This window comes from Anabas testudineus, chromosome 24 (assembly GCF_900324465.2).
Source record: "Anabas testudineus chromosome 24, fAnaTes1.2, whole genome shotgun sequence".
Classification (NCBI taxonomy): domain Eukaryota; kingdom Metazoa; phylum Chordata; class Actinopteri; order Anabantiformes; family Anabantidae; genus Anabas; species Anabas testudineus.
In genome coordinates this window covers 9,222,779-9,239,560 of record NC_046632.1, presented here as the reverse complement: position 1 = coordinate 9,239,560, position 16,782 = coordinate 9,222,779, and the positions used below count along the sequence as shown (strand labels likewise).

Sequence of the window (16,782 nt, the reverse complement as noted above, 5' to 3'; positions counted from 1 at the left end):
GTTTCTTAGCTGGACCAGTCTCCCCTAGCCTTGCTGTTTATTCCAAGAGGGATAGTTATTCCTTTATATCTTTCTTCAAACACACAGTCCTACCACATGAATTCAAGCCGTGTACTTCAAATACAAGCCAAAGATCATCATAATGGATAGATTTTCACCATCAGTGCGAGAGCGTCATATGTGACTGATGGTACACGTGCCCCGGCAGCACACTGTCAGTGATATAGTGAGGGTCTGTTTTACAAGAAACATATAAATAAAAAGAAAATTTGAAATTAAAGACAGTGTGTCCACAGACAAAGGAGCTGGGATGACCGCAGATCTGATCCATTGTCTCAAAGGTTACACCAAAGGTTATGTTTAAACAGTTTCCATTCACAGTCATGTTGATTTCCTGTGTTGTACCAGATACCAATAGTTAATGTACTTTCAACTTATACTGTCCTGTATCTTAAAGTATTTTTAACCATATACAAAATATATATGCATACATACATACATATATATGTATATATACACATACACATACATATATATATATATATACATATATATATATAGGGATTGCATTAAGTGACATTTGCTATACCTGTATGTATACAGGTATATGAGAGGTACTTTACTCTGTCTAACTAACTTCCACAAACTCTCAATCACACCGTGTCAAGGTAAGAGGGGGAGATTGAGACAGAGGTGCACTCGCAATCTGTGGAGTCACAATAAAATCATAAAACACACACAGACACACGTCTCTTGTTAGTGCACATTTATACAAATCATATTGTTTTCACTGTACACGTGTTAGACAGCCTGACAAAGAGCAAATGTAGTAGAAAGGCTCGACTAACTGCACCTGGATGAATCAAAACCACGACAACATGTGCATTATTGTATGCAGGTGGTGTCCTTAAGAACCTTTTTTAATGAATACGTTAAGAAATAAATGAATAAATTATTAGGTGTAAGTGCAGAGGACCTTTTAAAAAGCAGGAGGTGACAAAGCTCCTTTGGGTCGTGCGTTTAATAATTATGGGTTAAAAAATCGCGCTGTTTCCTGCTCTTCACTTTGCATTTTTCTTCACAGTCATCAATTAGTTAAATCATTTTTAAAACTAGAGGACAGGGTTGAAAAATTCCCAAAATAGCTTCACCTGGCAAAATAAAAGACTCAAATGTTAATTGCTTGGTGTTCAGTGCCCAGTAAAAGAACCTTATAAGTGATGGGGAGGTGGCATTTAATGAGACAGTTTATAGTTCACTCTGTCCAGCCTCCTGTTGGCTCTCAACTACTGACTGTGTAAGACTGGAAACATTATATTTGATGTCATCTTCCAAAGTCCAAAACGTTTCCTGACTTGAGTATAAAGCAGTTATGTAAAGCATTAGTCACCATTTACTAAAATGGTTTCCTGAAAGCATTATGTACTTACATCATGTAAATAAAGATATGTATAGATATTGTTGAATGTCTTTAGATCACAGGCTGACAGAACAGCTCACCTCCATTGTACAACTAGATTGATTTATCTCGTTTGACATTTCATACAAGAAGCCATAGAGAGCGAGGAAGCGAAATGAAAGTGACAGCGATCCAAGGTCAAAGTCACATATATGAATATTTACACTGACATTTGTTGCACACACCACTAGGAGAAGGGAGATGGTGACAGCAGGGATCCTAAAATGGGCCGAAGCACCGAACTGCATACTGATCAGAGATGATGAGCCGTCTTGTTAGTGAGTTAAGGAAAGACTTACGCAGTACGGCCGTGTCACAAGGTATCAGGTGCTATGTAAGTCTGTTGCTGTGTGAAGTGTGGCTGTAATGGGTGTTTTACTGTCCACAGAAAGGTTTACGTGATGATATGGGCTTCAAACAGAGAATTTATAGATTAGTCTGATACTTCATTAGTGACAATTCTGCTAAAACTAATCAGATCAATTTGGCCTTTAACAGTGGAGACAGAAAATCTATGACAACACTGAATCGTCACTATCAAGCACAACTTGCGTGGGCAAGCAGTAGTCTTCAGTAGTTTTTACTGCAACAGCGCACATGTAATTACATTTTCTCATAGTCACCGGTGCCCTTAAGTCATCAATAAGCACAACCACGATGATCATTTACTGGAACCTGTACGTCTGGAAGGGGAAGTGGGGTTCTTGGTGACCTCATGGCTTTAAAGCTTCCTGAAGTAAATGAAGAGACACGTTCATCAAGGAAAAATGTCAGTCCTTTTTTAAATAATATAATAACTTAATAAAAGTTCAATGCTTACTCAACTTTTGGTTTCCACCAACTTGAGAGGGAAAAATATGTGTTCTGGAGAAGCTCCATGCTCTGCTGTGATAGTAACTTACATTGTCTGGTTGCTGTTTGGTGCTGGGTTGGTAGTGATCAGTGAGTTTAGAGCACCTTCAAATGAAACAGCTCTTTACTGTAAGTGGAAACTGTCCATCACAGCAACAAGCATGAACCACAGCAGTGAAGGTGCCGGTACGCTAAACACATTTAGCTGAAAGATGCTAAAGCATGCCACAGAGCTGGGGGGAACTGCGAAATTATCAAAAATCTTCTTCAAATTTGAAGCCATTTGGTGCATTGTTATTAAAAAAATTGAATTTGCTAGTAAAGAAAGGCTTTGGATGAAAGCATATTGTCAATTTAGCAATTATGATCATTTATCAAACACCTTGACTTTAACTTTGCTGAAACCTTTGTATTCACTGACAGAAAAGGGGGCCCAGACTAATGTCTTTATATTTTAAAACAAATGAAAAAAAAGCTTCATGTTAGCGGATAAAGTCTCTGTTAAATGACTTATTTTCTCCCAAGTGAGAGATAAGAGTGATTTGTTTGGCTACATACATATATATCATATGTTCCATATCTCATTGCCTGCGTTAGAGAAGAAATTAATCAACCAAGTCCGTGAGTCATGTGTTACCTACATGAATGCATAACCTACAAGAGTTTCCCTTAAAACACTGTATCCTTCCTATACTTTAGTGCATATCAAGCAAAATGTTACGTAGACATCTTTCGTCATCGTGTCAAGAGCCCTCACATCTATTAGACCAAACACTCTTGATTGATGGACTCCATTAATTTAATGACATCAAAGCCCAGGAGAGACAACATGCTTATGAGGAGAATGCTGCCAAACCGAGCGCTATTGAAAACATTATTGAAATATGAAAGCACATCTCTTTTCATCTCTTGTGGCGATGTGCTCGTTTTTATCTCAGAGGATAGCGCTGCGTTATCCTCACAAGATGCTAATGATGTGTTGCCTTCTGCAGGGATCAGTCATCGATCTGTGTACAAGCCACCGCTTCCTGTCATTATTCCTTCAAGGCAACAATGATGAACAGAAAGAGGGGAGAGGGTGACTAGGCCTCTTAACCCTTTGCCCACATTTCTTTTTGGCTTTTGTTAACACCAAGGCTCATTTCAAGGTGACTCGCTTATCAATCAGAGTGAAACGTTAGACCCATCAGTGGTAGTTCCTACAGCTCGCCAGCTGACCCTCTCATTATGACCTTTATTAAACAATGAACAAATAGCTGAGTCATGTATATTCTCCATTTCAAAATACATACAATACAATACAAAAAAAAAAAAAAAGTAAACATTTAAGCTTTGAGCAAGACAGATGAATTATTGGTATATTCATTAGATAATGCATTACTGATTCTGTTAAATGTGAACATGCTTCCAGGGTTAACATTGTGATTATCCTAAAAAAAGGACATACTTCAACAAAGGTGTTATAAGCAAACCTTAAAGTGGCATAGTGCAATAGTTCTACGCTATGAATTAAATATATTTTTATATAATAACCTTGTTTGACCAACCAGAGGTTAATTTAATTTTTTTAATTCAAAGTCGGCTGCTCTGCGTCCAAATCTTCCCTTTGCACGTCTTCTTTTTTAATGCAAAGACAGAAAAACCAGACAATTAGATAAACACTAAATAAAACCAGAAAAAAGGGGATAAGATCAGTGCATGACAGTGTGGTTTAGTATTTCGAAAACATAGCTGTAATGACTCAGATGTCAGTGTACGGTTGGAAATATGAGTTTGCACACAGAGGAAGACTTTAGCCAAACTGCTTTAGCAAATATAGTAACAGAAGATTGGATGGTGGGCTGAATTATGATTTCATGACTAATTTGTGACCATGTTTGTAACCAAAATAGATTGATGATTCATAGATTGGTTCCGAGTGAGCAGAAAACATTTTCTAATCTGTTATTTGTATTAATAAGGTCTGGTGTTCTACAGTTCTCAGGCAGCATCAGGAGTTCAGTGGTTTCATTGCAGTTTACAATGGTACTTCATGTGAAGCATGCAATACTGACCTCTGCTGGATGACAAGATTGGAATAGTGATTGTGACTGCACGTTTAAAATTTTTCATTTCAGCTTTCATCACTAATATGCATGCAGTTATATTGTTTTTATATGTATAATCAAGAAAGATAGACCAAATGACTAGGAAGAATAAGCAATTTCCATAATTTATGGAGATAAACAGTACATGGTTGAGACACCAAGCACATTTAAACAGCTGTTAAAAATTTTTCAATGTTGGCATCCTTAAAAAAAACCTAGAGAGAGGTTGTAGATGTGGCAGCTGTCTGATGTTGGGATGTATGTAACAGAACTAATGCATGCTGTTATTGTCAGATTTGTAGAGACGCCTGAGAATGCTCATTTTAATACATACGTCAAAGTGATTATGCTCTGTTTTTGTGACGAACTGTAAAACGGATTCATGAAATTTAACTAAAATAATGTCACAGGTGAAACTTAGTCTTGACAATATTGCACGAATTAAACTGAATATGCTGAAGTGTCTTGTGAGTATTTTTGTGTACGGTTAAGTTAATGACAGACGGTGTTTGTTTGAAATGATCTTGGGATATTGTGTTACATAAAAAGAAAACGAATGTCTATGAACAAATATGTAAACCTACTTCTACTTGTGTATTATTTTGAGGAATGCTGACTCACACTTCCTGTTTCCTGTCCATTCAGGAAATGGAAGGGTTTAACCTCTGGCTGCCACGGACACTACACTCTCTTATCTTCAAGATACTGTCTGGGCCCCCCAGGGAGGGATTTAGTTAGAGGATCAAAACTGCTGTAATTTATAAACATCAGTTACTTGTAAAGGCTTCCTGTATACTTTACCCCATCAAATGTGTGAGGCGCACATTTGATAGGTTAAACTTCTATGTTGTGTCATTATTATATTATATTGCTGTTGTTATTAAGCATCACATTGTTGCATTTGTTTGGGAGAAACGTAAATCAGAAATTAGGTCTTTTGACCAGTTTACGTGCTGCAAAAGTAATTACGTGTGATTAGTGTTTTATGCGGCACATCCTGTGTGTGCAAACCTTTTTATTCTTGCTTCATTCGGCGTGTCGTGCTTTTTAAAATGTCACACTGTTGATATTTTTGTTGAACAGACATCTGTTGATCTGAAAATCTGAAAAAAAAAAATACATGCTGTCGTGCTAAAAAGCTTCTTAGAAGTGTGTTGTTCTCTTTAGCTTTAATTTTATTTAAAGTTCAGTGACTTTCGTGTTTTTCAGTTGATGAAAATACGGTACTGCAAACGCTATCTTCAAATTTTAAAGGTTTTATGGCACTGTAATTAAAATAACTGGAATAAAATACAACAGCAAACAGATGTTCTAAATACTAATAATATCTTTATTTACGAAAACATTTATGCAAATATAAAACCTTTTTTGAGAAAGCTGCTGAATGATTTAAGGAATAAAAAAAGTGCAAAATACTGTGCATGTAATCTCAGGCGAATCATTTTTGTACCATGCAATTGCTTAAACTGTAACTTTACCTGTGTTGACTCCCCCTGGGTCCAAAGGCCTTTTTACATCATGCTTCTGCAGTATTTGTATTTCCACGTATTTATCCATTGTATAATAGTCTTAATTATGTCTCCTCCGTGGCTGTTGTCAAAAATGGGAGCAACACTCGTTACAATAAAAAAGATTTGAAGCTCCTTTCCATTTCATCCCTGAATTTGGTATATTTTCAGATGTTCTTAGCTGCTAGAGACAGAAGAAGCCATAAATAGCTTTTACATTCACTCAGAAAGTAGGAGTAAAAAAATATGTCCAAAGTAAATTGTATCAGTCACAGGGAAGATGTTTAGTTGGGCCTCAATCCATTCAAGTCTCCGTTCTTTCATTAGGACATTTATTGTTGTTGAATTTGAGTTATTTTCTTTTTCTCTAATCATGGTTGCATCTCATATTGTCCCTCGGTGGCAATAAAAAAGTCATTGAGAGTGTTCTGCAGGTATTCAAAAGTTGGCCGGTCCTCAGGTTTCTGCCTCCAGCATGACTTCATTATGTCATAGAGTTCCTGTGGGCAGCCTTCTGGACATGGCATCCTGTACGACCTGTCCAGGCACCTGATCACCTCCGGATTGGTCATCCCTGATGACGAGAAAAGAAGCAGCCAGTGTGGGATTTTAATAGATTTTTAGTAATGATACCAATGTAACATTGGTTTATATAAAATATATATTACTGTAAAGTAATTAAAGTAATTTGCATAAAGGTGCATTTGTTTTTTGTCCTTTCACCTATTTGTCATGTGCCGTACCTGGGTATGGTATTCTTCCATAGGTGACCACTTCTGTTAGGAGGATCCCAAAGGACCAGACATCTGACTTGATGCTGAATGTGCCATAGTTGATGGCCTCTGGAGAGGTCCATTTGATTGGAAACTTAGCACCTAGTTATCAGAAAAACAAAGTAAACAAAGGGGGGGGATGGAATTGTCTTACTGGCTAGTGACTGTGGAGAATACGTAGGCGGCTTTGTGAGTGTTGACACAGTGTGAAATTACAAAATATAGATTAAAGAGATCTGACTATTGGTAGAGATTTTACTACTAAAGTCTAGTAGAGTTCTACAATCAAATGTCCTTTGTCATGGTGACAATGTCCAGTTTTTGTTGAAACAGTTGATTCACTGTATTATGTATTACTGTTATTTTGGGTGCTTTTGTTTTCTCGTATGTTAACACACTGCATAAATCGTACTGCACCTTCATGAGCTGTGTACTCCGTCTCAATGATCCTGGCGAGGCCAAAGTCTGCTATCTTGCAGTGCAGGGTATCATTGACCAGTATGTTGGCAGCACGCAGATCTCTGTGGATGTAGTTCTTCCTCTCGATGTACGCCATGCCTTCAGCTATCTGCCATGAAGAAAGAACAAACAACTTTCAATCATAAGATCAAATGCTTAAAAGATAAAAAAATAATAATAATAATAATAATTAATAATCTTTAAAGGTATAGTTATTTTGTACACACCCTGTCCCCCTTGGTCAGTGTGTGCAGAAGTCATAGATGAGCCCATGCATTAGTGCAAATACATTATGCGTGCAGCCTATACATTTACTGTATGTGAACACAATGTTTATGTGTATAGTAATGGCAGCCAAGTCAGTTTAACAGGATGTGCCAACTATCAGGAAGTCAAAATGCTTTTTTTGGAGGAGCAAGAGATCTAGGGGAGCTCAGTGAGGATGGAAAAATAGCATGATTTCCTGTCCGGATGTTAATAATTGACGTAGGGCGAGGCTTTTAAGCCAGACGAGCAAAAGCCCCACCACAGAAACCACACAGCTACTGCTGGCAGTTTCCACGTGTGTTCACATCATGACTGATGTCAAAGCGCAAACTACAACACATTCAAAGAGTTACTGTAGAACAGCAGGCGTGTATAAATAGACTTTGAGGTCAGCAGTAAGGCTAGTGTATTTGTTTTTGACAGGATACAAAATCAGTGAAGTAAATACTAATGCAAGCAAGAAGAGAAGCAAAACAGTTATGTAAAAGCGACAGAAGCACACGCAAAATGGAAAAAAGTATCTCAGCCTAATTGTGTGTGAAAAAATGCTTTCATGATGACAGAAAGTGTGGATTAGCAATGTGATTAAAATGTCACAATGTTTTTTAAACTTAACTACAGTTACAATGAAAGGTTTCCCACCTGTGCTGACATATCTATCAGCTTATTTATCTTCAGCTTCTTTCCCTCGTCTGTTTTTAGAAAGTCCAGGAGACAGCCTGCGAATGAGAAAAGGAGAAGCATCACAGAACAAGAAATGAAAGATAGCTTTCTGTCCTGGAAAATATTGTACTTCTACGTAGAATAAGTAACTTCTGCTTCCAGTTACATAGAAAGACGTTTCGCGGTACAGCGTCTCATACTGAAAGGAACCAGAATCATACCATAGAGTGCTGGGCTAAGTTTAGTGCTGCTTGGCATTACACACACACACACACGCACACGCGCGCACACACACACACACACACACGCGCACACACACACACACACACACACACACACAAATCTGCAGTCGTTGTTTTTTAGGTTTGAGCAACCACACAAAACGCAGTTCCATTGAATTTGGCCTCACAATAAATGCATATGTGTCATAGTGGGTCGACTTGTGTATTAATGTTTGAGGGTACGGTTTATTGTAATCTTTCCCACTTGAACAGTTTATGCTACTTATAGTTTTTGTTCCTCTACCAGTAAATGGATTAAGCCACCTGGAAGTACATAAAGTATTGACATCCTGTGTGATGTTATATCCATAATTATAACCCAATAATATAATATGTACCTTTTTGTATAACGACTATATTTACTATTGGTACTTTAGTATGATGCCTATAGTTTTCTACTTGTACTTAAGTAAACTTTCCAATGCGATAATTGAACTTGTAATAGCACATTTATATACTGCAGCAGTGACGCTCTGGGGTGAAGATCTGAGTTTATCTGCCATAACTGTTCAGTGACGTCAGCAATGCAGAGATGACAAATTAAATGTTTTCCTTGATGTCACTTGACAGCTGCTGTTTTTTGTTCCGCCGTATTGTTCCCAAGCTAACCGCGATCATTGGTCCTTGTTATGTTTCACAATTGATTGAATTAATTAAATTAATGTTTTTCTTAGAAATAAGAACATTAAAGCAGTTCCCTCTTGAACATGTTTACAGGTTTCATACAATTATTCAGATTTGCACAATTTGTATTAATTTTATTTTTTATTTTTTATATTGTCTTTTTTGTTATTGGCACTCCATGTGTGTTTTGTTCATAAGATGACACCTTGAGAAACATCTGATGTGCTATGCTCTGACATTTTATTTTCTTACCGATGAATTAGGAAAATAATAAAAATATTAATTTGTAATAGCCAGTCTCCCTCTAGCTCTATCTTCTCTATGATGCTTACCATTGATCATGAATTCAGTAACAATGAGAATGGGCTCCTTGGTGACCACAGCATGGAGGCGCACCAGTCGTTCATGCTGCAGCTGCTTCATCAAGTTGGCTTCCTGGAGGAAGGCCTCGGGCTCCATCGTTCCCTCCTTTAAGGTCTTAATAGCCACTTTCTGGGTGTTCTTGTAGTAACCTGCATTATATTGAAATGGGTTGTTTAACTGTCTTGGTTTACATCATTTCTCCACTCTCAGAAACAGTTGGTATCTTTTCTTTTTCTCTCACCCATCCACACTTCTCCAAACTGTCCAGCTCCTAGTTTCTTCACCATTTTCAGTGTGTCTCTGGGAATCTCCCACTCATCCTGTGCCCATGGCTGCTGTGGTGCTCGCGCCTTACAAGGGGCATACAGCCGCTGACACAGACCGTCTGCTGTACCTGCACGCAAATATAATACATGCAAATATAAGGGCTGTCATTTCCCCTTTCCATATTGCTGAGCTAAATTTAGATACTGAAACATTAAAGGTTTGAGCTCCAGTTTCCTAAAATAATTTGAAAGCGATTTCGTCTGTGCCTCTGTGTATGTGTTTCCAATACATTGCTGTGCATTGGCAGCTATTCTAAAGATTCGACCTTGTTATCTTGTGGTTTAGTCACAGGAGTGGAAAGACTATCACTCCTCTCACAGGAAATGCACTGTGTATCACAAGGGTCTAACTTCCCCCTTTAATTCAGTGTAGACATATTCAAATTCACAACAGTTAACTGGATCAGGATCAAAATCGACACATTAAGCTTCAGTTTTAAGTTGAAATGAGGTATCATTTTGAAACCTGTCACAGCCCTGTGTCTTTTTAAACGATTTTAAACATTTTAGGTCAAAGTATTTTGATAATTACTTACGGCTGTAGTATTTGACCAGTTCCTGCAGAGATGGGAATGTGTTGGAAGGAGAGATGTAGTAGCCACCTTTGTCCAGACACCGGATCTTGTAGTGTTTTACCACATCTCCTTCAGCTGCGTGATCTCTGACTGACAATGAAAAGGACCCTGCAAGGAAACAAATACATTTTACTGTTACACGTAGGGTACGTTTATTAGACATACTGTATTCACATATTTCTGAATATGCCTTCCTTTGTGGCACAATTACAAAAAAGACACTGAGGATTTAGTCACCTTTACTAGTCTCACTCTCTCGAACTAGAAAGGAACCCGGTTTATTTCCAGGAGCTAATAGCAGTCGTTCAGTCTCTCTCCTACTCACATCCTTGAAGAACCATCTGCAGAAGACCACAGAAAAACCACAAGTCTTATCTTCCATCAGGTTTTATAATGATTTGTGTTTTATGTGAAACGGTTGCTTACTTTTCCACCTCCAGCGTCTCTGCTCTGGCTACATAATTACAAGGTATGAAGCCTTCCTGTCCAGTCAACAGTGACTTAGCCAGCCACCATTCTCCATTCCTACAAACACAAACAACACAAAGATAATCTTTATTCATTCAGATTAGAAGTACTAAGTCATTAGTTTAATTCTTTTCGTGAAACAAATTGTAAAATGGGACCAGGATGAGACTTACTCTTGCAAAACCTTAAGTCTGTCGCCCTTTTTGAAAGGTAGATCGCTGTCATTGGTTGCTTTGAAATCATGTTGTGCCACAAACACGATATCATCTGAAGTCAAGGAGAGCAAAGAGTTATTTCAAAAGAAGTGAGAAGTAATTTCACGTTTCAAGTTCTGAACACAGTACTGTAGTCTTACTATAACTGCATCTAAAGTACTGCTTTATTTTTCTTCTCTGAGCTTCTGACAGCCGTTTTTAATACTTGTGTCTCTGACATTTAAAAAAAAACGACTTTCTTGTCTTCGTGAATAATCGCATCTTTTCCCCTGAAGAGAACAGAGGAAATCCAGCAGAGATTTTAATCACTAAAAGTAGCCTCCTCTTACTGCTACTGATGCCGCTTATCACAGCAACAGTTGCATACATGAAGCAGGCCTGTTGCTTTTCCATACAAAGGTTGTCGTGTATGTGGGAATTAGTAATTACCATTATTTGAATGGCTGTTTCCACTTTGTGCCTAAAGAACAGAAATCAAAGTGCAGATTTTAACATTCACAGAAGATAACTTTCATTTCTGCTATGTTAAAGTAAATAAAGCTTGTTCCTATGAGTAGTTTACTTACTATGTGATTTGACGAGTTGGGGGTTGGAGAGTTGTGTTTTGCTATGTAGAAATTCCCCTCTTTTTCTTGTTTCTGACCACTGCAAGTGCAGCCCATCCTGCATAAACGATAGACAGGAGTCCCTTCTTTAGTTTTACTACATCACATTAGCACGGTTTACACAGAATAGCAGCAAAGAACATGCTTTGTAGTGTCATGCAGTTTATTTTACAGTGTCAAATGTGAACGCAAAGATGTTCGTTTCGATGCTCTCACCTGATAAAACTTTGCTGAAGCTGTATTCAGTCTCCACTCCTCCTGCAAGGCCTGGTCTGTGAGTTCATGCCAGCTGCTAAAAAAATGGAATTAAACTTGCTCAAAATTGCTAAATTAACAATGCAAACAGTCTTTTTGTTTTGTCTTGTCATTACAAGTGCACTTATGACACACTGCTTAAGAGGAAGTGGAAAACATGTTTGCGACTATAGTATTATTTGCATGATACACTCTAATTGTCATGTCAGCGTTAAAAATAGGGGGGAAATTAAGTCCTAAAAATAACTGACAAGAAGCAGATGCAGAAATATACAACAAGTTGTTTGTATATTGCCATGTGTGGCTATGTAAAAGCATACTGTTTTTTGTTTATGGCTCACTTTATCATGGCGCTTTCTGAATCTGTTTGAAGAGACTACGATACCATGTTTGTGTCAGAACCTTTAAGAGAGGATATAAATATATATGAACACCATGACGAATAAATTGTTTTTCGACACATTTCGATGTTGCCAGTATTTGAATGTTGGGCAACTGTAAAAGAGCTTCAATGTTTTTTACAGAGGTTCAATTTATGGTTGTACATGCAAATTGGTGAATGTAAATGGCGTGGCCCAAGTCCAAAAGACCAAAAGCTGTACAGGAAGGTTGGACTTTACAATCTACTCCCACATTAATTGTCTCAGTGCTAAATAAATTACTTCTGATGTTAGCATGTGTCAGCATTGTAATATGAATAATGGAAAATGATCAATTACGCTATAAAATCACATGTCAAGATTATCTTTAAAATCAAACGTGATGAAAAAACAACTTATTAAAATTATTAAAAACAAAATATTTGGCATATTATAATTGGAAATCACATTACTACAGAGCAGCAAAGTAAATTAAATTAGCTCCAGAATCAATTTATAATTAAGAGTTACTAGCTGAAGTACGCATCCAATACTGTAACTGCTTTCATGTGGAAAGTTGATGATATAAATGAAAATATGCTTTGTATTTACTGACCTTTGTAACTGTTCACTCTTACTTTAATATACACTACCATTCAAAAGTTTTGGGTCACTTAGCAATATGTTCGTTTAGGAAAGAAAAGCAGATTTTATACCTTCAGACAGGTGTAAAACATGGTGTAGACATGTTGTCAGTATTGTCAATGACTATTGTAACTGGAAACTACAGTTTTTTTAATAAAATATTTAAATACTGTAAGCAGTCAGCACGTTGTGTTGGCAAATGTTATGTTAGCACACCTGAAAAACATGTATATTTACAGAAAAACTATGGAATTTAGTTAGTTAAGGTAACCTAGTTACCTTAAAGTACCCGAAATATGATTGCCGTGTGTGTTTTCATGATCTGACTTTATAGACACTTTAATTGTTTTCAAATGTGAACGTTAACAGTTTTAAGGTTATTATTATTATTATTTCTGTTACAGTACTGTACTGCAGTGTGACACAATCATACAGTAAATATATACAGTACATACCTTGAGCTCTTCCTCCAGGCTTGTTTCTTCAACAGTACTCCAAATGCAAAATGTCTTCAGTTTCCTTATTGCAAAGCAAGCGCTTGTCAGTGTGTCACTCTCACTTGTTCTCTCTCTCTCTCTCTCTCTCTATCTCTCTCTCTTGCTCATGTACACACACACAGTGAAGACCAGGCCCTCCCCCGCAGGACCGCAGTAGATTTACTGTAAATAGACAGTTATCTATTTTTTCTGGTAACCCCACTTTTGCTTCTTTTGCATGTGGTCCATGAAGACCACCTGCTATTTCTGTAAGTGTCCCAAACACAGTCAGTTTTATCAAATTAAATTTCATGAATTAATTTAAGTTATTACTGACAGTGAACAGGCTGTTGTGAACTTTGTTTTCAGTTGCAAATGACCCAGCATATCAAGGGAGATCTACACTAATCAGCCACAACATTAACATCACCTAGTGGTTTTAATGTCACAGTGGTCAAGGGTTAGCATTGCGCCATCTGCAGTGCCAGTTGCTTTTGGCTTTCACACCATACAGTGCCCTGCACAGAACAAGCTGCTGTGCACTGCGTGTTCTGACACCTGTCGATCACGGCCAGCATTAGAATTTTTCCATGCTGATCTCATTTCACCGCAACACATTATATTATACATTATAATTGGTCAGAGTGCAGTGGAAAATGTTTTCTACTGCACAGTACTGTATGTCGGTATGAGTACTGGGTGTGATTGAGTGCTGTGAAAAGGAGATCTTGGTTTCTGTGACATATTTCTCAGTTCCTCTGGTGGTTTAAGCCACTGTATTGTTTTCATCTTTGCAACTTAGCAAACCATGGCGCTTTGTTGTAGTACAGTAATACATTAAAGCAGTACACATTGTCACCACAAGATGGACTAGTGAACTGGTCATAAAATCCTGAAAACTGAAACAGGACTGAAATATGTGACTTGTGAGAAAAAAAAAAAAAAAAAGCTTCTGTGCACGTTCAGTAGTCACAACAAGTCTAATTATTTTAGTGCTAATTATTTTTATGGTTATCATTACTTTCTTCACTTTTCTCTATTACTTAAATGTATTTAAAGTTCATTCAGGTCAAACTGTAGAATAGTAGTTTAAGAGTAATGCTATGAATATTTAGTGTATTTTGGGATTCTTTTGTGCTCTTTGAGACATTTTTAAATTTGTATTTTAATATTAATATCTATTTTCAATGAAAGTTTGTATACTAATATCCTCTATGAGGTTTGTGAAGTCCAAAGCAGAGGTCATAGCTGATGTTCCCCTGTGTCGACACTAGGGGGCACATGGAGTCACATTTTAAATCCTGATTCTCCCAAAGTAGGTCCAGTTCAAGGTAATTTGCCAGCTTTTCCCTAAATTCATGCCATTTCTAATAATAGAAAACTGTTAGATTGACCTCCTGAATACAGTGTCTGCACTCTGGGGATTTTTATTGTGTAATGCTTGTGCATATGTAGCTGGTGCAGCAGGCAGTGTGCGGATGTGAGTACAGATGCAAAGGCTGTCACATCGGGGGGGAGAAAACTGCAGGTTGATGTGCGATCAATCTATCAAAGTGTAACAATGCTTTGGTTTTTCACACCATACAGTGCATTTAATCAGGTCTTTCCTATTCTCACCACACAATGCACAGAAGAGGGAATTCACCCCCTGTCTTCAGCGATGGAGACAATAAACACAAAACAATATGTCCTTGAGTTATGTGGCAGTAATTATGACCCTGTTTTTTTTCTGGCTTGCATGCTAAATTGCTATTAAATGTTATTAAAAAGGAATTAAAAACCTTTATAAGGACAATATCATTCAGGGTATGGTGTATATCTATAAGTGCAGGGAACAATAAATCTTGCAGCACCGGAAGTGTTTGTTTCCTGTGGGGGGCTTTATACAACACGCAATGTGGGGATATTACTCTCTGGGCAACACTTCACAGGTTTTTGTTTGGACCACCTGTGCTGTGTGTGGGGACTGTGCTGTGCTGTAGTTCTCTGAAGGAACAACCTCACTTCACTGTACACACACACACACACGCATGTGCCCACACACACACACACACACACATGCACACACGGGCTGCAGGTGCATTGTGAGTGTTATTGAGTGTGTCCTGGCTACTAACTGCTGTTTCTCTTTATACTCCTTTCTTCTAGTTTTCCATCAGCCCTTGTTTTCTTCCCAGGGCTTGGCGGATGCTTGTGTACGGCTCTGTTGGGGTCCCCAGACATTGCATCCTGCCTGCAGAAGGGTCATAAGTGGCCCCACAGGATAACCTGAACAACGGTGGGAAAGAAAGGGAGCGTGGGTCTCTTTCGCTATCGCAGTTCTGGCCACCTCTGTGCCAAAAGCATACATGCTGCCATTTCAACTTCCACTGTAAATGTGAGTGTGTACTGCGTGTGACCGAAAATGTCCGCACATGTGCTTATGTGTGTTTTTACAGTTTGCATGTGGGTGTGTGGAGGTGTATTGTTTAATATAATAAAGATATATGAAATATATTAAACATGAGGATTAGAATGAATGAATGAATCGTGGCTCCAGGCTGTACAGGCAGTGTTGTTTTTCTTTTTTCCTTTTTTAATTTATTGTTTATTAAAGCTTTGATTGACTCACACAAATGCACACAAGAAAACACTTTCCTAAATTTTGCTCCCCATCTACATCACAGGAGGCCCGTCTTTGACTTCCTGCCTGTGTGGGAACCATTTCTATCCTCTGTCACACATCGAGTGAGAGACGGTCTCACTACTGCATTTGCCTTAAAAAGACAAAGTGATTTTCAATAAACGGGGGAACAATTGAACTCCCCAGGATGCATTCAACAGGCACTTCTGCTGTTCGTGCGGGTTCATGACGAGTTTCAGTAGAGCTCCACTTTTACTAGGTCAAGTTTCCTTCGTTAGACTTTCAGCACACCAGACACACACACACACACACTTTGATTTGTGGTGTGCATTGTGCACACGTTATTTTTAAATGCATCAGTTAATTTGTGATATGCAGAATACTTTGTTTTGTTTTTCTCATTTATGTTTTAACTACCATATCTGTGTCATAAAATTATACATTAATACAACACAAGAAGAAAAAACGCTTCATGCACAGGCAAAGACTGTCACACTTTTTTAAAAGGCACATCTGCAGTGATCTGCAGTAATGTAGTTGGGAGCTAACCTATGCAGCTGTTCCAGCGGCAGGTTTCTGTGAGGTAAACATGGCTGCGGGAAAACCCCTTATTATTGTGCTCCGGATGACGTTCCTCACTCTTCCAGTGTTTACCGTGGAAACAGCTCCGTGCCAGCAAGCAGGTGCTTCCTCATAAACTCTTTTAGAAGATTTGAGGATTAGATTTATCTTACCAAATCAAGCATTACTGCAGCATTACCATGACAAACAGTTACATGTATTGATTAGAAAATTTGCTTTCTACTTTACTAATTGTACTTCAGGTGTTTTTTCAGTCTATATTTTTAAACCAGGTTTTCAGCCAAGAAATGATCTTAAGTCTTGTTTATCACATTTCC

General features: G+C 37.9%; 1 protein-coding gene across 2 annotated transcripts; it reads right to left on the bottom strand.

The window, feature by feature from the left end:
• Positions 1-5,707: 5,707 nt before the first annotated feature.
• Positions 5,708-13,319, bottom strand: blk (BLK proto-oncogene, Src family tyrosine kinase). 2 transcript variants are annotated; one of them, XM_026341876.1, is made up of 14 exons: positions 13,240-13,319; positions 11,742-11,814; positions 11,487-11,583; positions 11,350-11,380; positions 10,879-10,972; positions 10,664-10,762; positions 10,475-10,578; positions 10,199-10,345; positions 9,578-9,730; positions 9,306-9,485; positions 8,048-8,124; positions 7,097-7,247; positions 6,650-6,781; positions 5,708-6,480 (listed from the first exon to the last, which is right to left on the bottom strand). In XM_026341876.1, the coding sequence occupies exons 3-14, from the start codon at positions 11,580-11,582 to the stop codon at positions 6,278-6,280; spliced, it is 1,467 nt and encodes a 488-aa protein (XP_026197661.1). In that variant the 5' UTR covers position 11,583; positions 11,742-11,814; positions 13,240-13,319; the 3' UTR covers positions 5,708-6,277. The 2 variants fall into 2 exon arrangements, with proteins under 2 accessions (XP_026197661.1, XP_026197660.1); XM_026341875.1 differs by having other exon boundaries at positions 11,742-11,817; positions 13,240-13,304.
• Positions 13,320-16,782: the final 3,463 nt, after the last annotated feature.

Coding starts and splice junctions, on each gene's coding strand:
- blk (XM_026341876.1), bottom strand. CDS start 11,582: ATGGGCTGCACTTGCAGTGGTCAGAAACAAGAAAAAGAGGGGAATTTC. Junction 6,782..7,096: donor GGAGTACACAGCTCATGAAG/GTGCAGTACGAT, acceptor TCTGATAACTAG/GTGCTAAGTTTCCAATCAAA. Junction 6,481..6,649: donor TGGAAGAATACCATACCCAG/GTACGGCACATG, acceptor TCTCGTCATCAG/GGATGACCAATCCGGAGGTG.